General features: G+C 42.8%; 1 protein-coding gene across 3 annotated transcripts in view; it reads left to right on the top strand.

Annotated features, from left to right (window-relative positions):
- LOC134348634 (sodium-driven chloride bicarbonate exchanger-like) overlaps window positions 1–24,820 on the top strand; it is a 258,317-nt gene that overhangs the window by 134,327 nt on the left and 99,170 nt on the right. For 2 of the 3 annotated variants that reach the window (XM_063052328.1, XM_063052326.1), the window contains exons 7-8: window positions 15,115–15,165; window positions 15,943–16,031. In XM_063052328.1, the coding sequence (XP_062908398.1) occupies window positions 15,115–15,165; window positions 15,943–16,031 (140 nt within the window). The remainder of the gene's footprint in view (window positions 1–15,114; window positions 15,166–15,942; window positions 16,032–24,820) is intronic. The other variant, XM_063052327.1, reaches the window with a different exon arrangement.

Genomic DNA, 24,820 nt, shown 5'->3' on the forward strand with positions numbered 1-24,820 from the left:
GAACAGATCCCTGGGGCACACCACTGGTCACTAACCTCCATGCAGAATATGACCCGTCTACAACCACTCTTTGCCTTCTGTGAGCAAACCAATTCTGGATCGACAAAGCAAGGTCCCCTTGGATCCCATGCCTCCTTACTTTCTCAATAAGCCTTACATGGGGTACCTTATCAAATGCCTTGCTGAAATCCATATACACACTACATCAACTGCTGTACCTTCATCAATGTGTTTTGTCACACCCTCAGAAAATTCAATCATGCTCATAAGGCACAACCTGCCTTTGAAAAAGCCATGCTGACTATTTCTAATCTTATTATACCTCACCAAATGTTCATAAATCCTGCTTCTCAGAATCTTCTCCATAAACTTACCAACCACTGAAGTAAGACTCACTGGTCTATAATTTTGTGGGCTATCTCTACTCCCTTTCTTGAATAAGGGGACGACATCTGCAAACCTCCAATCCTCCTGAACCACTTCCGTTCCCATTGATGATGCAAACATCATTGCCAGAGGCTCAGCAATCTCCTCCCTCGCCTCCCACAGTAGCCTGGGGTACATCTCATCCGGTCCCAGAGACTTATCCAACTTGATGCTTTCCAAAAGTGTCAGCACATCCTCTTTCTTAATGTCTATATGCTCAAGTTTTTCAATCCACTCTAAGACATCCCTACAATCTCCAAGATCATTTTCCGTAGAGAATACTGAAGCCAGGTATTCATTAAGTATCTTTGCTATTTCCTCCAGTTCTATACACACTTTCCCACTGTCACACTTGATTGGTCCTACTCTCACACATCTTAGCCTCTTGCCCTTCACATACCTCTGGAATGCCTTGGGGTTTTCCTTAATCTTGCTCGTCAAAACCTTCTCATGGCCCCTTCTGGCTCTTCTAATTTCATTCTTAAGCTTCTTCCTGCTAGCCTTATAATCTTCTAGATTGCTATCATTACCTAGTTTTTTTTGAACTTTTCGTAAGCTTTTCTTTCCTTCTTGACTAGATTTTCAACTGCCTTTGTACACCACAGTGCCTGTACCCTACCATCTTTTCCCTGTCTCAATGGAACGTACCTATGCAGAACACCACACAAATATCCCCTGAATATTTGCCACATTTCTGCCGTACATTTCCCTGAGAACATCTGTTCACAATTAATGCTTCCAAGTTCCTGCCTGATAGCTTCATATTTCCCTTTCTCCAATTAAACACTTTCTTAACTTGTCTGTTCCTATCCCTCTCCAATGCTATGGTAAAGGAGATAGAATTGTGATCATTATCTCCAAAGTGCTCTCCCACTGAAAGATCTGACACCTGACCAGGTTCAATTACCAATACCAGATCAAGTACAGCCTCTCCTCTTGTAGGCTTATCTACACATTGTGTCAGAAAACCTTCTTGAACACACCTAACAAACTCCATCCCATCTGAACCCCTTGCTCTAGGGAGATGCCAATCAATATTTGGGAAATTAAAATCTCCCACCATAACAACCCTGTTATTATTACACCTATCCAGAATCTGTCTCCTATCTGCTCCTCGATGTCCCTGTCACTTTTGGGTGGTCTATAAAAAGCACCCAGTTGTTATTGACCCCTTCCTGTTCCTAACTTCAACCCACAGAGACTCAGTAGACAATCCCTCCAGTAACCATAGCTTCATGCACCCAATCAGATAGTGCATACTTGCCACTTTTAGGGTGAAAAAAGTTCCCCTCATATTTCCTCTAAATCTCTTCCCCTTCCCCTATGTCAATGTCCACTAGTTTTATCTCCATCTGGTATAGGGACATGTTTTCTAAAATCTACACTATCTATAGAGTAGAAAAGCAGCCAGTGAGTGAGTGGGCCAGTGAAGGAGTGGAGCTTTGAGGCTTTGACTCGAGAGGCTTTGACGAGAAGAGGCAGAGGACAAGCTTGCTCGCAGTTAGTTTTTACAACGCCTCCTGAGACGGTGACGTGCCTGTCATGTGAGATGTGGCAGTCTTGGGGGAACGCCCCTCTCCCGCAGAGTCACATCTGCCAGAAGTGCATATGGCTGGGCGATCTGGAAGACCGTGTGAGGAATCTGGAGCAGCACCTGGATGACCTTTGACTCATAAGGGAGAATGAGGCAGTCATAGATGAGAGCTACAGGGAGGTAGTCACACCTAGGCTGTCGGAAGCAGGTCGTTGGGTGACAGTCAGAGGGGGGAAAGCGAAGGTGAGCAGACAGGTAGTGCAGAGCACCCCTGTAGCCATTCCCCTGAATAATAAGCTTACCGTCCTGGGTACTGTTGGCGGGGACGACCGACCAGGTGTGAGCCACGGTGGCAGGGCCTCCGGCACTGAGTCTGACCCAGTGGTGCAGAAGCGTGGGATGGAGAAGAGGAGAGCTGTTATAATTGGAGACTGTATAGTCAGGAGAGCAGACAGGAGATTTTGTGGATGTGAGAAGGACACCCACATGGTTTGTTGCCTCCCAGGTGCCAGGGTTGGGGATGTCTCTGACCAGGTGCACAACATCCTGGTACGAGAGGGAAAGCAACCAGAAGTCATGATACATGTTGGGGCCAACGACATAGGCAGGAAGAGGGATGAGGTCCTGAAGTGTGAGTTTCGGGAATTAGGCAGAAGGCTGAAGAACAGGTCCTCAAGGGTGGCGTTCTCAGGATTGCTGCCAGTGCTACGTGACAGAGATGGTAAGAATTGGAGGAGATGGCAGTTGAATGCGTGGCTGGGGAGTTGGTGCAGGGAGCAGGGTTTTAGATTTTTAGATCATTGGAATCTCTTCTGGGGAAGGTGGAACCTGTACAGATTGGATGGGTTGCACCTGAACTCGAGGGGGAGCAATATCCTTGCAGGTAGGTTTGCTAGCATGGTTTGGGCGGGTTTAAACTAATTTGCAAGCGGGATGGGACCCAGAGCGATAGAGCAGTGAAAGAAGTGCATGGAGTAAAGCCAGATCTAACATACAAAGAGGCTTTGAGGAAAGAGAAGCAGAATAAACGGTGTAAAGACAGTAAGGTAGAAGGGCTGAAATGTGTGTACCTCAATGCAAGAAGCATCAGGAACAAAGGTGCTGAACTGAGAGCTTGGATACATACATGGAATTATGATGTAGTGGCCATTACAGAGACTTGGCTGGCAGCAGGGCAGGAATGGATTCTCAATATTCCTGGATTTCAGTGCTTTAAAAGGGATAGAGAGGGCGGAAAAAGGGGAGGAGGGGTGGCATTACTGGTCAGGGATACTATTACAGCTACAGAAAGGGTGGGTAATGTAGCAGGATCCTCTTTTGAGTCAGTATGGGTGGAAGTCAGGAACAGGAAGGGAGCAGTTACTCTATTGGGGGTATTCTATAGGCCCCCTGGTAGCAGCAGAGATACAGAGGAGCAGATTGGGAGGCAGATTTTGGAAAGGTGCAAAAATAACAGAGTTGTTATCATGGGTGACTTTAACTTCCCTAATATTGATTGGCACCTTATTAGTTCCAAGGGTTTAGATGGGGCAGAGTTTGTTAAATGTGTCCAGGATGGATTCCTGTCACAGTAAACTCCTTTTACCCTTGCAGTTTCTTAACTCAACCCCAGGGATTCAAAATCTTCCAATCCTGTGTCACATTTTTCTGCTGATTTGATGCCACTCTTTACCAGCAGAGCCACACCACCCCTCTGCCTGCCTTCCTATCCCTCCAATACAGTGTGTAACCTTGGACAGTCAGCTCCCAACTGCAACCATCCTTCAGCCACGATTCAGTGATGGCCACAACATCATACCTAACAATTTGTATTAGTGCAACAAATCATCCACCTCATTTCGTATACTGCTTGCATTGAAATATAACACTTTGATGACTGTATTTGCTATCCTTTTTGATTCTGCATCCTTAATGCACTGATAATCACCCTGTTGGGTGCACTTTTGCCCCATCATCTGCCTGCCCATCCTGCCAGTCTGACTGCATGCTAGCTTTGCTTTTTAACCATCAGTCCTATCCTGAGTCCCTTCACTCCGGTTCCCACCCCCCACCAATTTAGTTTAAACCCTCCCCAACAGCTCTTTAAAATAAACCTGCCCAAGAGAATATTCGTCTCTCTCAAGTTCAGGTGTAATCCCTCACTTTTGACCTCCCCAGAAGCGATGCCAATGATCCAAGAACTTGAAGCCATGCCTACTGCACCAGCTCTCAGCTACACATTAATCTGCCAAATCATCCTGTTTCTACCCTCACAGGTGCATGGCACAGACAACAATCCAGAAATTACTACCCTAAGGGTCCTGTTTCTTGGCTTTCTACCTAGCTCTTTAAATCCTCTTTTCAGGACCTCTTTACTTTTCCTTCCTATGTCCAAGACAACTGGCTGCTCTCCCTCTCTCTCCAAAAAGCTGTAAAGACACTGCCCAGAAGAAGGCAGTGGTAACCAACTTTTGTAGGAAAATATGCCAAGAATGATCATGGTCATGGAAGGACCACAGTGCCCACGTCATAAGATATGCCACGCAATGAACGAATGAATTCTAGCTGAAGTCTGACTGATGTTCTATAAAGTCGGAGCATAACCTCCTGCTATCTGTACTTGGTGCTATGGCTGATGAAGACCAATATGCCATATGCCTTCTGAACCATATTATCTACTTGTGTTACCACCTTTGACTATCAATTGACTTGTATTTTAAGGTTCCTCTGTTCTAAATACTCCCTAACACCCAACCATTCATGGCCTTTGTCCTACCTGGCTTTAGTATCTCTCTCAAAATGCATCACCTCCTGTTTGTCTGAATTAAACACAATCTGCTACATTTCAGCCCATTTCATCAACACATTGATATCTCTTGGTAGTCTTAACTACATTTCAAAAATCAACAAATTTGTGTGTCGTTCACAAGCTGACTGATTGTGCCTCCCACATCCATATCCAAGTCGTTGACGTATATTACAAAAAGCACCGGTATCAATCCTTCAGGGACTCTACTATTCACTGGCATATAATTGCAAAACAACCCTCTCTGTCTCCAATTGTCAAGCCAATATCAGACCCGATTTGCCAACTTGCCCTGATCCCTGAACCCTAACAGTTTGAAGATCATGAAGACAAGCCAGTCCTGGATGGATGCCCACTATAGAATGAGTTATTCTAACTTAGACAAGAAAGTGTTGGCTAATGTAAAAAAAAAACTAAACCATGCTTCCCTTTCCCACTTTTAGTTTCCATAGACCCATGTGATAATTACATCAGAACAACTGCTACCTCTTAACCAACCTCCTCCGTATGGCAGAACTGGTTCTAACCCTCAACAAATTTTTCTTCGGCCCCTTCCAGTTTCTTTAGACTCGGGGGTAGCCATGGACACCCGCATGGGCCCCAGCTAATAGAACAGCCCGTGTTCCAAGCCTTCCTTGGTAATGCTCCCAACTGCTTCATGCTCCCGTGCTGAGCTCGTCAATTTCAACTTTCCCTCCAACTTCCGCCCTTCCCTTAAGTTCATTTGGTCTATTCCTGACACCCGCCTCCCCTTCCTTGATCTCTCTGTCTCCATCTCTGTAGACAAATTGTCAACTGACATCTTTTATAAACCTACCAGTTCCCACAGTTATATTGACTATACTTCTTCCCACCCTGTCTCCAGTTTAAAAAAAAGAACAGGAGGAGGGGGTTCATTCATCTCTGTTGCATCTGATCACGGGATGTAGCTTTCCAGGACATCACAGATTTTCTCTTCCTTCAGAGAATGGGTTTTCCCTTCCTCCACCATTGATGCTGCCCTCACCTACATCTCCTCCATTTCCCAGGCATCCATGCTCACTCCATCTTCCCGCTGCCTTAACAGTGATAGGAGTTCCTCTTGTTCTCACCTACCACCCTGTGCTTCCGCATCCAATGCATCACTCTCCGCAACTTTTGTCATCTTCAAACGGATCCTCTCCCTCTCCATCCCCCACAACTCTCCGCTTTGCACAAGAATTGCTCCTTCTATGATTCCCTTATCCATTCATCCCTTCTTACTAATCTCCCCCTCGGCACTTATCCCTGCAAGCAGCCAATGTGCTACACCTGTCCATTCACCTCGTTCCTCACCTCCATTCAGCGTCCTAAACTGTCCTTCCAGGTGAAGCAACACTTCACCTCTGAATCAGCTGGGGTCACCTATTGTGTCCGCTGCTCCTGATGTAGCCTCCTTATATTCCATTTGGGTAGCTTCCAACCTGATGGCATGAATATCAATTTCTCCACTGGTAAAAGAAAATATTTCCCTCTCCCCTCTTCAATTTCCCAGTCTGGCCTTTTACTTTTTCTCATCTGCCTATCACCTCCTCCTGGGGCCCTCCTCCTTCCCTTTCTCCTATGGTCTATAAGATTCCTTCCTCTTCAGCCCTTTGCCTTCCCTACCCGTCTGGCTTCATCTATCCCCTTCCAACCAACTTCCTTCCCCTCCTCCCCACCTTTTTATTCAGGCATCTTTCCCCTTTATTTCCAGTTCTGAAGAAGGGTCTTGGCCCAAAATGTCGACTGTTCATTTCCATAGATGCTGCCTGACCTGCTGATTCCTCCAGCATTTTGTGCGTTGCTTTGGGTTTCCTGCATCTGCAGGATCTCTTGTGTTTATGAAATGCAACTTCTTAATCTAGAGTAGTTTTCTAACCCACATTGTTCAGGTTAATTTACAACACTTCCTGTTTTTGGTGTCCTTTAAAGCAACATAGCTTTTCCAATAGGTTATTTAACTACTCAAAAGGAAGAAAGCATTGACGTTTTTGTTTTGTTTTTAATGTGCTCAAGATGTTAAGGAACTTGGATGTAAGAAAATGCTTCTCGTTTTAGAAACAAGCATTTTATTTGTCAAGCTTTCTAAGACATGAGACAGCTTGGAACAGAAGCGACCTATTTTTGATCAACAAAAGAGCACCCCAATCTACAGAATCAGTTATCTTCAGTTAACATGTGTAATAACTTACAATTGCGCAAGTATAACACAGACTTCCTTTCAATCCATTTCTGTGCCTTCTATTTCTCTTAGTGTATCTAATTTGTTTTTATTTATTCACTCTATTTACTTTACCATTGCTCTAATCTGGTGCTTAAACCAATTGGTTAGAGTCAGGTTTAATATCAGTGACCTTTGTTGTGAAATTTGCTGTTTTATGGCAGGAGTACATTGCAATATATAATAATAAAAAAAACTATAAATGACGGTAAGAAGAATATACTATACTGTCCGAAGGTCTTGGGCACATTTGAATGCAAACTAGGATGCCTAAGACGTCATCACAGTACTGCAGTATTTTTATATATTGCATTGTACTGCTGCCGCAAAAAAAAAGCAAATTTCATGACATGAGTGATAATAAGCCTGATTCTGATATGTGATACTATTGTGGACTGAAAGTGGGAAGGGGGCAGAGAGAGGGGAATCAAGGTTGGGAAAAGGGGAAGGGAGAGGGGAGGAAACGGGAAGCATTCTGTAATGATCCTTAGATCAATTGTTTGTAATTAAATAACCTTGCCTGCTCCGGGCTGTGCGTGATTGTACCCACGACCACCACCCCCCCCGCCCCCCCCAACCTCTGGGACTCCTTTTCTGCCACCTGTCCCACAACCTTTCCACTGCCCTCTGCCGTCACCATTCCCAACATCCTTTGCTCTTCGCTCCACATTGACAAATACACTATAACGCAAAAGTCTTAGGCATCCTAGCTAAATATACATGTGTCTCAAACTTTTTCATGGTACTGTGCATATAAACAAGTTAAATTCAATAAGTAGTACAAAGATGGGGAAAAATCATGATGTGGTGTTTATGGGTTCATTGTCCATTCAGGAATCTGATGGCAGAGGGGAAGATGTTGCTTCTGAATGACAGATTAGGAAAGTGTGCAAAGAAATGGCAGATTGTATACAGTGTTGGGAAGTGTATGGTCATGCACTTTGGTAGAAAAAAATGAAAGGGTTGACTATTTTCTAAGTGGAGAGAAAAAACAAAAAAAAACTGAGGGGCAAAGGGACTTGCGGGCCCTTGTGCAGGATTCTCTGAAGGTGAACTTGTAGGTTGAGTCTGTTGTGAGGAAGGCAAATTTGATGTTAGCATTCATTTCAAAAGTACTAGAATGTAAAAGCAAGGATGTAATGTTGAGACTTGAATATGAAGCACTGTTGAGGCCTCACTTGGCTAGCACTATCGCGCGCTGTTTTGAGTTGTTTTGGGGCCTCTTATCTTGGGAGGGATGTGCTGAGAGGATGTGCTGAACGGTTCAAAGGAGGTTCACGAAAATGATTCCAGGATTCAATATCTTGTCATATGAAGATCGTCTGATGGCTCTGAGCATATATTAATTGGAATTCAGAAGAATGAGGGATAACATCATTGAAACCTATCAAATGGTGAAAGGCCTTGATGGAGTGGATGTGGAGAGGATGTTTCCTATGCTGGGAGAGTCTAAGACTAGAGGACACGGTCTCGGAATAAAGCGGTGTCCTTTTAGAACAGAGATGAGGAGGAATTTCTTTAGCCAGAGGGTGATGAATCTGTGAAATTCTTTTCCACAGGCAGCTGTGGAGGCCAAGTCTTTATGTATATTTAAGGCAGAGGTTAATAGATTCTCGATTGTACAGGGCCTGAAGAGATGCGGAGAGAAGGCAGGAGACTGGGGCAGAGAGGAAAATTGGATCAGCCATGATGAGATGGCGAAGCAGACTCGATGGACCAAATGGCCTAATTCTGCTCCTATATCTTATGGTCTTATGAAATGCTGAGTGTGGTCTTCAGGCTCCAGTAGCTCCTCATTGATTGCAGCAATGAGAACAAGGCATGTCTTGGGTTATTGATGTCCTTATTGATGGTTTGCTGCCTTTTTGAGGCATTGCCTTTTGAAGGTGGTATCAGTGCTGGGGAACTAATGCACGTGTTGGTGCTGGCTGAGTTTACAACTTTCTGCAGCTTTTTCTGATCCTATACAGTGGCCCCTCCATGCAAGATGGTGATGTAACCAGTTAGGATGCTCTCCATGGTACATCTGTAGAAATTTGCAGGTGTCTTTGGCGAAATACCCAGTCTCTTCAAACTCCTGGTGAAATATAGCCACTGTTGTGCTTTCTTTGCATCAATATGTGGGCACGTGGGCACGTGGCCAAGGGGTTAAGGTGTTCGTATAGTGATCTGAAGGCCGCTAGATCGAGCCTCAGCTGTGGCAGCGTGTTTGTGTCCTTGAGCAAGGCACTTAACCACACATTGCTCTAGTGTCTGTGCGAGGAGGGGCGTCCCACACAGACTTCCAATCTGTGCCTTGTAAGGCATGAAAATGCCCGACGCAAGCCTCTCATGCTCTGAGCTGACGTTCCCTCCCCTGCATCAATATGTTGGGTCCAGTATAGATCTTCAGAGATGTTGATATGCATGAACTTGAAACTGCTCACCCTTTCCACTGCTGAATGCTCAATGAGGACTGTTGTGTGTTCCCTCAACTTTCCCTTCCTGATGTCCACATTCAGTTCTCTGGTTTGAGTGATGTTGAGTGCAAGAATGATGTTGCAGCATCACTCAACCAACTGATGTATCTCATTCCTGTATGCATCCTCATCACTATTTGAAATCTACCAACAATAGTTGTGTCATTGGCAAATCTATAGATGGCGTTTGAGCTGTGCCCAGAGAGAGAAGAGCAGTGGGCTAAGCATACATCCTTGAGGTATGCCAGCCTTGATTGTCAGGGAGGAGGAGATGATTTTTCCCATCTGCACAGACTGTGGTATCCCTGTGAGGAGGTTAAGGATGCAGTTGCACAGACCCTGTTTTTGGAGCTTATTGATTAAATCTGAGGATATGACTATGAAGGCTGAACTGTACTTAGGAAACAGCAGCTTCATGTAGGTATTGTTATTGTGCAGGTGATCCAAGGCTGAGTGGAGAGCCAGTTAGATTGCCTCTGCTGCGGACCTATTGTGACGATAGGCAAATTACAGTGAGTCCAGGTCCTTGCTAAGCATGGGTTGATTCTAGCCATGACCAACCTCTCAAAGCACTTCACCTCTCCAGATGTGAGTGCTACTGGGCATCTGTGGATAAAGCACAGTCGACGTTTTGGGCTGAAACCCTTCATTTCACCTATTGCCTGGTGTTTCTCTCTCCCCTCCCCCATGTTTCTAATCTACTCCTCAGCCTTTTTTTTTTCTCCAGTCGTACTGAAAAGTTTCCGCCCAAAACGTCAGCTGTGCTTTTTTTTTCCATAGATGCTGCCCGGCCTGCTGAGTTCCTCCAGTGTGTTGCAGTGAAGTTGTGTTCATGGGTTCAATGTCCATTCAGAAATCGGATGGCAGAGGGGAAGTAGATGTTCCTGAATCATTGAATGTGTGCCTTCAGACTTCTGTACCTTGCCCTGATGGTAGCAATGAGAATAGATGATGGCCTGGGTGATGGAGAAACCTATGACCTTGCAAACTGCTTCAGTTCTGTTGCTTCCAGCATCAACAACCTATAGTTCCTGCTTGCTTACAAAGAATAATTACTGGAAGGAATATGAAACATATCTGATACTTCTAGAATATGGGTCAGCATGTCCCAAATAAAGAGGACATAGTAAATGTTTTTAGGTTTCTAATTCGCTAGCTGAATTTTAAATTTACAAATTTCATTTATCTACAATCTTGAGTTATTTTGTGAGATATACAGTATAATAGAAGGAAGCTGATCACACCATTGAATCTATGGTAGCTTAAAAAAAGAGCTATTGAGTAATTCTACTTTCCAGCACTCAGTCCAACAGATTAAATGTTACAGCTCATCAAGTACTCAATGTGACAAGAGTTCCTGCCTCAACTGCTATTTCAAGGACTGCGTCACAGATCCTCATCACTATTTGGTTAAAATAATTTTTCATCTGTCTTGTCTTGCAGATGTTATATTTCCTTAAAAATATGTTTTTTATAGACCATAAAAACATAAGACCTAGGAGCAGAATTAGGCCATTTGGCCTATCGAGTCTGCTCTGTCATTTCATCAGGCTGATCCAATTTTCCTCTCAGCCCCAATCTCCTGTTTCTCCGAGTATACCTTCATGCCTTGACAAATGAAAAACCTATAAACCTCTGCCTTAAATATACATAAAGACTTGGCCTCTACAGCTGCCTGTGGTAACCAATCTCTGGCTAAAGAAATTCCTCCTCATCTCCGTTCTAAAAGGACGCCCTTTTATTCAGATGCTGTGTCTCCTCTGCTCTCAGACTCTCCCACCACAGCAAACATCCTCTCCACGTCCACTCTATCAAGGCCTTTCATCATTCGACAGGTTTCAATGAGCTCAGCCGTCATTCTTCTGAATTCAGGTGAATACAGACCTGGAGCCATCAAACGCTGTTCATATGAAAAGCCGTTCAAACCTGTAGTCATTCTCGTGAATCTCCTTTACACATCCTTTCTAAGATAAAGTGCCCAAAACTGCTCAGAGTACTCCAAGTGAGGCCTCACCAGTGCTTTATAAAGTCTCAACATTACATCCTTGCTTTTATATTTTAGCCCTCTTGAAATGAATGCTAACATTGCATTTGCCTTCCTCACTACAGACTCAACCTGCAAATTAACCTTTAGGGAATCATGCACAAGGACTGTCAAGTCCCTTTGCACCTCAGTATTTTGTATCTTCTCTCGATTTAGAAAATAGTCTACCCTTTCATTTGTTCTACCAAAGTGCATGATCATACACTTCCCAACACTGTATTTCATCTGCCACTTCTTTGCCCATTTTCCTAATTTGTCCAAGTCCTTCTGTAGCCTCTCTACTTCCTCAAAACTACCTGCCCCTCCACCTTCGTATCATCTGCAAACCTTGCAACAAAGCCATCAATTCCATCAACTATATCATTGACATATAATTTAAAAATAATTGGTCCCAACGCAGCCCCCTGTGGAACACCACTAGTCACTGGCAGCCAACCAGAAAAGGCTCCTTTATTCCCGTTCTTTGCCGCCTGCCAATTAGCCACTGCGTTATCTATACTAGAATCTTTCCTGTAATACCATGAGCCTGTAGCTTGTTAAGCAGTCTCATTTGTGGCAGTTTGTCAAAGCCCTTCTGAAAATCCAAGTGCACAACATTAACTGATTCTCCTTTGTCTATCTTGCTTGATATTATTTGATCTTTCTGCTATGATTCTTCAATCCTTTCTGTTCATTTTGTCTTATAATTTGATAAACCTTGATTAAATCATCCAGCAGCTTGCTTCTTTATAAAGAAAATATCCCAAGCACTGCTAAATATTGCCTCATAAATAACTAAACCTCTAATCTGACAACATCCTCATAAATCTTCTCCAGAAGAAACATTCCTCTCGTAATATGTTGACCCAGATATACTATGGCTTCTTCAGAGTTTTATCTAGCTATAGAGTTTCCTGCCTGCTCTTCCTACCTTGGTTAATAAAGGGAATTTCAATTGCCTCCTTAACTATCTTCCTGCTTTACATTTTAAAGCAATTATTAGTATCCATTGTCCTTCATTTTTAAATAATTCTTAATGTTTGCAAGTAAATTTATCGGAGTCATAGAATCATAGAGTAATGAAACACATAAGCGGGTCCATTAGTCCAACTCATCCATGCTGACCGAGGTGCCCGCCTAAGCTCGTCTCATTTTCCTGCATTTGGTTCATATCCCTCTAAACCGGGGGTTTCCAACCTTTTTTATGCCATGATCTTATCATTAACTGGGGGGTCCATGGACCCCAGGGTAGGAACCCTTGATCTAAACCTTTCCTATCCATGTACTTCGAAGTGTTGTCATTGCACTTGCTTCAACTAGTTTCTCTGGTAGTTTATTCCATATATGCACCAACCTTTGAGTGAAGAAGTAGCTCCTCAAGTCTCTTTTAAATCTTTCCACTCTCGCCCTAAATATATGTGCTCTAGTTTTGTTGCAGCTTGGTAAAAATGCTGTCATTCTCCCTTACTATGCCCCTCATGATTTTACATACTTCACCGTGCAGTCTCCAGCATTGTAAATTCCTAGTCTATCCATTGTCTCCCTATAACATAAGCCCTCGAATTTTTCCAATATTCTTGTAATTCTTCTCTGCACCCTTTCCAATTTAGTGGTGGCCAAGACTGTAGACAATACACCAGGTGGAACCTCTCCAGTATCTAGTACGTCTGCAAGATAATTGTCATAAATCCAATATAGAATGTTCTTACTGATAAAGGCCTGTATATTACCTTCACTAGACTGTCTACTTGTGACATCACTTTTTGCAAACTATGTACTTGTATCCCCAGGTTTCTCCTTCATAGCAATCCCCAGGGTTCTACCATTCACTGTATAAATCATACCATGATTTGACTTCCCAAAATGCAACACCTTGTATTACCCTAATTGAAAGCCATTTGCCAGTTGTTGGCCCACTCACCTACCTGATCACGATCCCTGTGTCATTTTTGATAACTTTATTCGCTGACTATGATACCACCTAATTTAGGATCATCTGAAAATCTACTATGCCCTGCATATTTTCATCCAAATCATTTACTTTCAATAATAACAAGCAAACGTCCAAGCACCAATTCCTGTAGCACACCACTTTCAGTCTGAGAAATAACCTTCCACCATCACTCTTCTCTTTCCTATCATTGATCCATCTGAATCTATTTAGCAAGCTCTCCCTGCATCCTGTACGACCTAACTTTCCAGACTAGCCTACCATTTGGGACTTTGTCAAAGGCTTTGCAGAAGTCCACACAGATGACATCTACTATCATTTATCCTCTTGGAACCTCTTCAAAAGACTCTTACAAATTTGCCAGGATATCCCATGCACAAAGACTTTGCCTATCTAAATGCTGGTTAATCCTGTCCCTCAGATCTCCACCAGTGATGTCAGACTCACTGGGCTGTGGCTCTCTGGCTTGATTTTGCTGCCCTTGTTAAATAATGGCACAGCATTAACCATCATCCAGTCTTTAACAACTTTACCTTTGGCTAAAGTTGAGCAAGGATCTCTACAAGGCCTTCCACAATTTCTTTCCTAGCTTCAAACAAAGTCTGAGGATGCAGGTACTAAGTCTGAGTCAGTGGTGAGGAAGGCAGATGCAGTGTTAGCATTCATTTCAACAGGTCTGGAATACAAGAGCAGGAATGTGATGCTGAGGCTTTATAAGGCACTGGTGAGGCCTCACCTTGAGTTTTGTGAACAGTTTTGGGCCCTTCATCTTAGAAAAGATATGCTGGCATTGGAGAGGGTCCAGAGGAGGTTCACAAGGATGATTCCAGGAATGAAAGGGTTATCATACGTGGAATATTTGATGGCACTGGGTCTGTACTCGCTGGAATTTAGAAGGATGAGCAGGGATCTCACTGAAACCTTTTGAATGTTGGAAGCCGTAGCCAGAGTAGCTGTGGGAGGATGTTTCCCGTGGTGGGAGAGTCTAGGACAAGGGAGCACAGCCTCAGAATAGAGGGGCGTCCATTCAAAACAGAGATGTGGAGAAATTTCTTTGGCCAGAGGGTGGTGAATTTGTGGAATTTGTTACCACCGGCAGCTGTGGAGGCCAGGTCGTTGGGTGTATTTAAGGCAGAGATTGATAGGTTCTTGATTGGACATGGCATCAAAGGTTACGGGGCGAAGGCTGGGAAATGGGGTTGAGGAGGAGGGAAAAAAAGGATCAAGCATGATTGAATGGCGGAGTAGACTCGATGGGCCAAATGGACTAATTCTGCTCCTATTTCTTCTGGTCTTATATTTGTATTATTTTTTTTAAACAGAAACCCATTTTTATCATTGAAAAACAGTGGTGCTCTTAACACATAGGGCCAATTATTGAACTTAAGGCAACAAAGAATAATAGTTTGCCATTTTGTTCACAGGGTGAAAATATTGCCATGAATAGACATTCATAATACTTATTTTCTTAACAGTTGCAAAGTGCTGCTCAATTTGTGTTCCTGCCAAAAGGTGGTGTATAACTTTGTGTCCTCAGTTTCCATAATTTTATTTTTTATGTGTTTCTCTGTAAACTTGTCTTACATCTGTCATTGTCTTTTCATATCCTCATAAGTCCTCACGTTTTCTGTGTCTTATTTTCATATTTATACCTACCTCTAACAGGCTCAACTCTTTCTGCTTATCTTACTTCTTTCTTTTTGGCCCATTGAAAGCTGGAGGGAAGACCTCAAGGCATGCTGAAATCTCTCCTCAAAGAGCTGCAGGTGATTCATTGCTTATTCCCATCACTTTCGCATTTCTGATGTACTCTCGTGTAAACGCTTTTGTGGCTGTGATCCCTGATCGCACTGCTGGTCAGTGTTGAATACCATTGTAGCTTTCAGGTAATGGGATTTATTAACTAGTTAATTATCACCACCAGTGGGCCCATGCAATCTCCCACCAGAGCAATCCATTCACTAGTATGCACCCCCGCGTTATTTCCTTTTGGGTCCGCAACTTAGTCTCTCTCACAAACCCTTGATTCTTTCTGTACGTGATTATACTGAGTGGTAAATTATAGCAGCTAATTAACCTATGATCATGCCTTTGGGTGGGAGGAAATCAGATCACCCAGTAAAAATGCATATGTTATGATGAGAATGTGCAAACTACACACAGACAGAACCTGAGGTTAGGATTAATCCCTTGTTTTTGGAGCTCTGAGACAACAATGGTGACTATGTCTTTCCTATAATAGTAAATAGCCTTTGGGTTAAGGGTATTTATGAATCCCTAATGCATTATGTTTGGACAATGTATTCATTGTTTTCTAATTAGGTGCCTTTTGCTTAATAAATGTTTTTGTGACTTTGCAAGGTAGTGAATTGTATCACAGAAATACTATTGTGAATGACTTGCATAGTCTAATTTGAATGATATTGAATTGAGAGATTTTTGAATGAATTAATTTATTCTGGTTATATTGTTTGTGATACGATAAAGTCGATTGTAAGAATTCTATTACTCCCGGAGGACTATAATGCTTTTCTGTGAATCAGGCCACATGATCTCTCCGCAATCTGCTCCTGCTCATCTGGAAGGCAAAACTGATGCCAGTCGAGAGAACAGTACTGTTGATTTTAGTAAGGTGAGTTGCTTCATTGGTAAAGTTGTAAGAAACAAAACAAACAATTTCAGTTGCACCATGCAAATTACTTATCTGGTATTAATATTTTGTTAGTTCAGATTTTTGAAGTGTGTTTTCATAAATGATGGAACAGTTTTCTTTTGTTATTCAGGAGAAACCCAGACTACTTGGTGGGGCGGGGGGTGGGGGGGGGGAGAGTCCTCACTCTTTGTCTCGGTCCCATGAATCCCTCATCTCTCTGTGTTACCTCCACCACCACATTGACAAATCAGCATATGAGATACGCGGTGCTTGCTTCCAATCTCTCTCTTCCAATTAGTTCATGCTCAGCTACCGAACACTACACAGTAATGGCTGAAGTTGAGCGTTGCTACTTGAGCCATCCCAGGCATTATTATCGTGTAGTACAGGTCCTTGAACAGTGGTGCCATAAGTCTGAGGTTACTCTGAGGTGCAACCACAGAGGACAACAAATTGCACAGCTTTTGCATATCTCAGTGGAGATCTTCGTACGTCAGGTTTTCTGTGTGGTGTCATGTTAGTGCATTTCCTATACACCGATAAGTCCAACCCTTTGTTTCTGATTATGTAAATTAACCTTACCCAAAACTTAGTTTAACTTGCTCACTTCAGTCTCAAATTCACTTTGGGTGCAAATTTTAATATCTGCCCCTAATAGAAATTCTGGGATGTTTTGAATGTAGAAGGTGAATATTCTGAAATGAGTTATATTTGCTAAGTCAACATTCTAAGCCTGATGGAGCATGAATGAAATGAGAAAAGCACATTCCATGCTTTTAACAAATTTGTTATAATGCATCAGAGAATGTTTGCTGTTTCGCAAGAGTGCAAATTAAAGAACCTGAATGTATGGGACAGAAATTTTTAACAAATGGTACTGCTAAGCTTCAGCAGATTTGATTTTAAGATGGATAAAAATAATTGTAATTGAAATAAAATGTCCTGTTAGCAAATGTGACTTTCAAGTCAACCCACATAAAGCAGCTTCAAATCGGGTTTATTGTAATCCCCTTTTATATTTGATCATACTATAACCCAAAGCACAGACATTCTTAGTGGCATTTTGTTCAATGGATGTCTAGTTAGAGAAGATGTATTATGCTTGCTACGTGGTTTGGATAAACACCATTCATTGCAAACCAAACTGGGACTCAGACCTTTTATCTGGAGCATCTTTTAAAGTGGCATCTTATTTTCTCTAAAGTACTTTTATTTTTTGTCTTTCTAATCTGCTCTCATTATTACTTCGGTGTAAAGTCAGGCAGGTGTTCTTATACTTAATCTTCGTTAATTCTCTCGTTAGGGTGAGTGCCAAGGGATGCATCTGATCATTATAATCTAAACTGCATTCTTATTTTTGTCTTCCATTTTTGAATGTGGATTTGCAACAGGCACAAACATTTACTCCCTTCCTGGAAATAACTTAATGCAATGTGGTTTGTCAAAAATATTGCAATTGGTAACTACAACCATACAATTACAGCATTTTGTTAACCCTGCAAAATTCCTTTAGTTGGATATGCCATAAGATGCAGTAGTTCGGTACGTGAGGTGTTGCTTATCAAATCAGTGAAAGGATTGAAATTTGGCCATTCCATTTTGTCCCTTGCTGACCCTTGCCAGGTTCAGAACACGTACTAATAACATCGAGGCCGACATCTTTTGCCTCTCCACTGTCTCTGTACCATCAAGTTTCACTGTGTAACAAAATGCCATTGAATAGATGATTGACTTAAGCTTGATTACTGATGGAGTTGGCTTGAAATGCTTCTCCAACACCATATTTGCTATTTTGATGCGAAATAATATCAAAAGAATTGAAGAGATCTCTTTACTTGTAAAGCAACTTTGGCAAACATCTATAGATGTGTGGTGGAGAGTATATTGACTGGCTGCATCACAGCCTGGTATGGAAACACTCATAAATCCTACAAAAAGTAGGGACACGGCCCTGTCCATGACGGGTAAAGCCCTCCTTGCCATTGAACACATCTACATGAAATGCTGTTGCAGGAAAGCAGCAGCATCCATCAACAGGGACCCCCCCCCCCCAACCACCCAGAACATGCTTTCTTTTCGCTACTGCTGTCAGGAAGAAAGTACAGGAGCCTCAGCATTCAGAAACAGTATTATTCCTCAACCGTCAGGCTCTTGAACCAAAGGGATCTCTTCACTCATCTTCACTTGCCCCATCATTGAAATTTTGCTGCAGCCAATGGACTCACCTTCATGGACTCTTCATCTCATGTTCTCGATATTTATTGTTTACTTATTTATTATTTCTTTTTGTGTTTCCACAGCTTGTTGTCTTCTGCACCCTGGTCGAACGCTTAAGTTCGGCGTTCTTCCATTGATTCTGTTGTAGTTATTATTCAGTAGATTTATTGAGTGTGCCTACAAGAAAATGGATCTCAGGGTTGTATATAGTGACACATATGTACTTTGATAATAAACTTACGTTGAACATTAATTTCTCTATTACTCCCCCATTCAGAAACAGTTCTCTCCTTGTGGCCAGCGATGCATTTCTATGAATCAGTGCAACTTGTATCGAAACAAGTTCACTGCTATCGATCCCACTTGTGTGTCATTCTCTAAGCAGCCATTCTTCAATTTATGACAAGGATAGGATAGAGCATAGAACAGTACAGTGCAGTATGGGCTCCTCGGTCCATGGTGTGGTACCATCCTTTTAACCTCCTCTTCAACCAGCCTAACCTTACCCACCTACACAGCCCACACCCTCTATTTTACTTACATTGATGACCTAGAGCATCTTTTAAATGTCCCTAATGTAGAAGCCCCTACCACAACCCCCTGCAGTGCATTCCAAGCACTTAGTAGGAGTGGGCCTCTGTCGGTCAAGGTCGACTATGGATATTGCATCCTAGCTGTCTTTAATATGCAAGTCAGGACAGTACAATATGGAGGGCAAGCTATTGCTCATGTAGCAAGCTCCTCGTCTCCACGCATCTGATGTTCCCAAAGGAACGGCAGAGGCCGATGCATTTTGACACCAGCAATATCGCAGGAATTGTCTGCCACTGTTAAACTCAATGGAGGACTACCTTAGAGACTCCAACTCTGGATTTTTCCTTTGGGGTTTACTCCCAAGGCCTTCCCCATGCGTGGATATAGCTGCATGCCAGTGGGCATCAAACTTTTCCATCTCCTAGTGACAAGCCCCATCTGACTGAAGCGACTGTTTTAAGGTTCCAGGAACTTGCCTCTGCCTCTTCTGTAGGTAGAACAGATCTGCCAGGCCTCGTAACTCAGTCACATGTGAAGGCCAAGAGCTGAACATGGTTGTCAGAGTATATTTGAGGCACACACTATAGGAAGCATTTAAAAAGTAGTGTGAGCTTATTCCCATTACCACCACTGGCTATAAAAACCTTAAGGAACCAAGCAGTTATTCTATAGGGGGACAAAAAATACTATCTCTGACGTACCCCTACACCACCTCCAAACACCTTTCATCTTTTGCCATTGCCGCCCTGGGAAAGAAGAGACTGGCTCTCTACTCTATCTATGCCTCTTATCACCTTGTACACCTCTATCAAACTGACTCCATCCTCCTTCGTTCCAAAGAGAAACATCCTTAGCTCACAAAGCTTTAACTCATAAGATGTGCTCTCAGTCTAGGCAGCATTCTGATGAATTTCCTCTGCACCCTTTCTATAGCTTCTACATCTTTCCTATAATGAAACAACCAGAAATGAACACAAGTGTTGTCTAACTATGGTTTAAGAGAGCTGCACCATTACCTTTCTGCTCTTGAACTTAGTCCCTCGACAAATGAAGGCCAACACACCACATGTTTTATTAACCACCCTAACTACCTGTGTGCCAATTTTGAAGGAGCTATTGTCGTGGATTCCAAGATCCCTTTGTACTCTGCCTTCAAGTTTAACCTTCCGAAGTAATTTACTTTACACTTTCCTGGATTGAACTCCATTCACCACTTCTCAGCACAGCTTTGCATCCTATCTATGTCCTGGTATTACCTACGGCGGCCTCCTACACTATCCACAGCATTATCAACCTTCATGTCACCTGCAAGTGTACTAACCCACTCTTGCACCTCCCTGTCCAAGTTATTTATAAGAGCAGAGGTTCCAGAACAGATCGCTGCAGAACACCATGGTTCACCAGCCTCCAGGCAGAATACACTCCATCTACTAATGTCTGCTTTCTGTGGGCGGGCAATCCTGAATTCGCAATGGATCATGACTTTCTGGATGAGTTTACCATTGGCGAAACTTGTCAAAGGCTTTACTAAAATCTGCCACAAACAGAGAAGATGCGTATCCTGAGGAATATGCTTCATATATCACCGGCTACATCTATAAGTGTATCGACAACATTAATACCTCGAGAACAGTAATCCCACAGCTAAACGTAGAGCTGCACTCCCTGCTAAAAGCATGGGGCGCTGCTTTCATAGCGGGAGACAGAACAGCTCTTAGCGCAGCTAGAAGAAACCTCATCTTAAGCACCAAGAGGGCAAAGACTGTCTACAAACAAAAAAATTCAGGAATATCACTCTCATAACTATCCTCGGTGTATGTGGCTGGGCATCAAGGGCATTGCTGACAAGTTAAGGAAAAACAGCGTGGACGGTACGAGCGACTCCCTGCTTCCCCTGACACTCTATAAACAATTTTTATGGCACGCTTTGATGCATGCAGCACAGCGATAGCCACGAAAGCTAACCCTCCCCCCAGGTGAGCAAACACTGTCTGTAACAGCAGTGGACGTGAAAAGAACTGCAGAGAGCCAACCTCTGTGAGGCTGCTGGGCCAGACAACATCCCAGGCTGAGTACCCAGAGCTCTCTGACATCTTCATGGATATCTTCACCACTTCACTCACCCAGGCTGCTGTCCCCACATGCTTCAAATCAGCAACTATCATCCCTGTGCCAAAGAACCGTACACCTTCAGAACAAAATGACTGACACCAATCATCATGAAGAGCTTTGAATGGCTGCTAATTGCACTCATCAAAAATTCTATTCCTGCCACACTGGACACTCATCAATATGTTTACCGACAGAACTGCTCTATGGCAGATGCATAGCATCTGTCATGCACCTGTCCCTGACATCTTGGGGGAAAAAAAAGGGACTCTTGTATATTTTATATTTCAGTAATATTTGAGTAATCTTTGTGTGTGTGTGTGTGTGTATATGTATTTTTTTGATTAAGCATGCTTGTTCATTTAAATAATTCATTATGGGTTATATGTACAAATACATGAATTGCATAAATCATCATGCTACCTCGTGATACGTGTGCATTTCGCTTAAAGAACGATGTTAGACTTGCATTTCAGACTCCTGTGTTTTCCTTTGAATTAGCTTAATGTCTTGAAGTCATAACTTATGTCAGAACGTTGCTCCTGGATTTCAGTTCAGTATTCAACACTTTTCAAGAGTATTCAACAGAATTCAAGGTCCAACAAACCTTGGTGAACTGACTCCTACTCCTCAGTCTAAATTCACCACTGTACAACTGGATGTTAAACTTTCTAACCAATAGACCTCAGATAGTCAGGATGCACTCTGCTCTTCCCTGCTCATCACTCCCAACACCGCTGCCCCCTTCCCCCCATGACTGTGTACTCAGTTCCCTGATGTACACTCTGATCACACGTGACTGAACGACTAAACACCCGGGTAATCACATTGTCAAGTTCACCGATGTGGTGACAGTGTTGAGGTTCATCACAAACAACAATGAGATGGGTAACAGAGGAGGTAGAAGAGCTCAAGGCTAGGTGCAAGGAAAGTAATCCTCAATGTCAACAAGTTCAGGAGAACTCGCATCACTCCTCTTTACAACGGTGGCACAGCAGTGGAAACTGAGCCGTTTCAAACTCCTGCGAGTGAATATCTCACATAAACTCTCATGGTCCAGGAACACATTTACATTTTCAAGAAAGCTCACCATTGCCTCTACTTTCTGAGGAGGCTGAAGAGAGCTGGAGTGTGCACGTCTATATTTATGACCTTCTACTGATGTGCAGTAGATAGCATGCAGAAATGCTGCATCACTGCACACTACCAAAACTGCACAGCAATGGAGAGGAAAGCTCTGCAGCGGGTAGTCAGAAGTGCGCAATGCATCGTCGGCACCAACCTACGCACCGTCCACGGCATATGTACAGAAAAGTGCGACACTACGCACCGTCCACGGAATATATACAGAAAGGTGCTGGGAGAATGTCAGCAAAGTCATGGAGGATTCCCTTCCCCCCCATTCTGTTCATGGACTGTTTGTTCCACTCACATCAAAAACAGTTGCTTTTCCCAAGCAATAAAGCTGAAAACTGATCAACACCTCCACCCACTAACCCACCCTACTATACTCCCCCCACCACTTTATCATTTCCCGTCAGAGTCAACTTATCTACAGACACTCCTGTGTCTATCATCACTTATGGACATACAATTGAACTATGTTTATAAGCTACCTTATCTATTTACATTTGTTGTGCTTTTTATTATTATGTTCGTTATCTTTTTGTGTTCCATCAGATCCAAAGTAACAGTTATTTCATTCTCCTTTACTGTTGTGCACTGGAAATTACATTAAAGAATCTTGAATCTTAAATACAATACATCCACCATTCTAACTTCATCAATTTTTGTCACTTCTTTGAAAAAGTTAATCATGCCCATGAGGCAAGAATTGTCCTTCGTAAAGCTATGCTGACTAACTCTAATCAGACTATGCTATTCCAAATGCCCACAAATACGGTCCCTAAGAAACCTCTCCATTAGTTTACCAACCACTGAGGTAAGACTTACTAGTCTGTAATTTCCAGAATTAATCCTATTACCTTTCTTGGATAAAGGTACAGCATTTGTTATCTTCCAAAGCCAGGTACTACTCTTGTGGCCAGTTAGCAGCTAAAGATCATTTTCAGAGCCACAGTAATCTCTCCCTCATTTCCCGCAGTAACCTGCAGTACATCCCGTCTGGTCACAGTTGGCCTGAAACGTCGACTGCGCCTCTTCCTATAGATGCTGCTTGGCCTGCTGCGTTCACCAGCAACTTTGATGTATGTTGCTTGAATTTCCAGCATCTGTAGAATTCCTGTTGTTTACTTATCTATCCTAATGTTCTTCCTAAACTCCAACACTGCCTCTTTCTTAACCTCTGCAAACTTCAGCACATTGGTCTGTTCTACACTGACCTCACGTTCATCAAGATCCCTCTTATTGGTGAACATTGAAGTAATCAGTCCATTAAGGACCTTCCCTACTTCTCTAACTTTAGGCACATACTTCCCCCTTTATCCCTGCATGTTCCTGCCCTCACTCTAGTCATTCTTATGTTCTCCGTATACACTTAGAATGCTTTGGACTTCTTAATCTTACTCACCAAAACCTTCTCATGTGACCTCCTAGCTCTCCTAAGCATTGTCTTAAGCTTCTTCCTGGCTACTTTATAATGCTCAAGAGTCCAGTGTGATGTTTGCTTCCTAAACCATAAATATGCATCCTTTTTACTCCATCTATCTTAATAAGCATGATTCCTTCACCCTACTATCTTTCCTCTGTCTCAGTGGGACAAACTTACCCAGAATTTCATGCAAGTGTTCCCTCAACCTCCACATTTTTGGTGTGCATTTTCCTGAGAACATCTGCTCCCAATTTATGCTTCCAAGTTCCTGCCTTATAGCCATGTAATTAACCCTGCCAAAATTAAGTACTTCCTTGTGTTATCTGCTCCTATCCTTGTCTATGGCCATGCTAAAGATCAGGGAGTTATGGTAAATATGATCCATGGAGGGAAAAAGATCTTAAAGACAGAGTGAAATAGATTCTGGATATTTTGGTGCAGTGTATTCCCATGGGTAGAAAGTGTAACTTTATAGGAAAGGTGGAGGGGTGGAGATGCGTCTGTACCAAAGAAGTTGTAAGGTGCTCCTTCCCTCTGCTAGCCTACAGATCACCCATGGACAAGGTTTAGACCTGCTTAGCCGGCACCCCAAATCAAGGTCAGGTGAAGCCATGGGAGCAGGTCGTGTTTGGTTGTATAAGCAGCCGGTGCATATCACAATCCTAGTTATGTGACCGCTGATGCCAGACAGACAATCTCTGAACAGTGTTGATAATGGCTGGGGTCACATGCCTTGTAAAGACACTGTGAAGAAGGCAGTGGCAAACCACTACCGCAGAAAAATTGCCAAGACCTAGGTCACCTAGGTCATATGACACAGCACATAACAAACAAATGATTTTTTTCCCATGAAGTACCTTATTTAAGTTACATTAAGGCATTCATATAAGAAATAGAGTGGTCTACTTCTGTTTCTAACTTGTATGTCTGTGTAGGGGTAAATAGATTTTGGATGAAAAGACATGGAGAATTAAAATTAAATTTTAATTAACTTCCTTCATCATTCCATACTGGAATAAATCGAAAGATATACAGAATGCCATATTATTTTAAGCATAGAAGTTAAAACATAAAATACAACCCAGGAACAGGCCCTTTGGCTAACAAGATTGTGCTAAGCTAATTAAATTAGAAATCGAATGCCCAGCTCAGCTCATTCCTTCTGTCCACAGAATATCCATATCCTTTCATTTGCAATATCATTTGCAATATATTCACATGCCCATCTTAGAGGCCCTTGAACAGACCTAACGTATTTATCTCCATTACCACCACAAGCAAACACATTCTAGGCATTCCCTCTGTGTAAAAAAGAAAAACTATTTGTCCCCTGCATCTCCTTTGAAGGTTTCCCCCC

Source organism: Mobula hypostoma, chromosome 6 (assembly GCF_963921235.1).
Source record: "Mobula hypostoma chromosome 6, sMobHyp1.1, whole genome shotgun sequence".
Lineage (NCBI taxonomy): Eukaryota > Metazoa > Chordata > Chondrichthyes > Myliobatiformes > Myliobatidae > Mobula > Mobula hypostoma.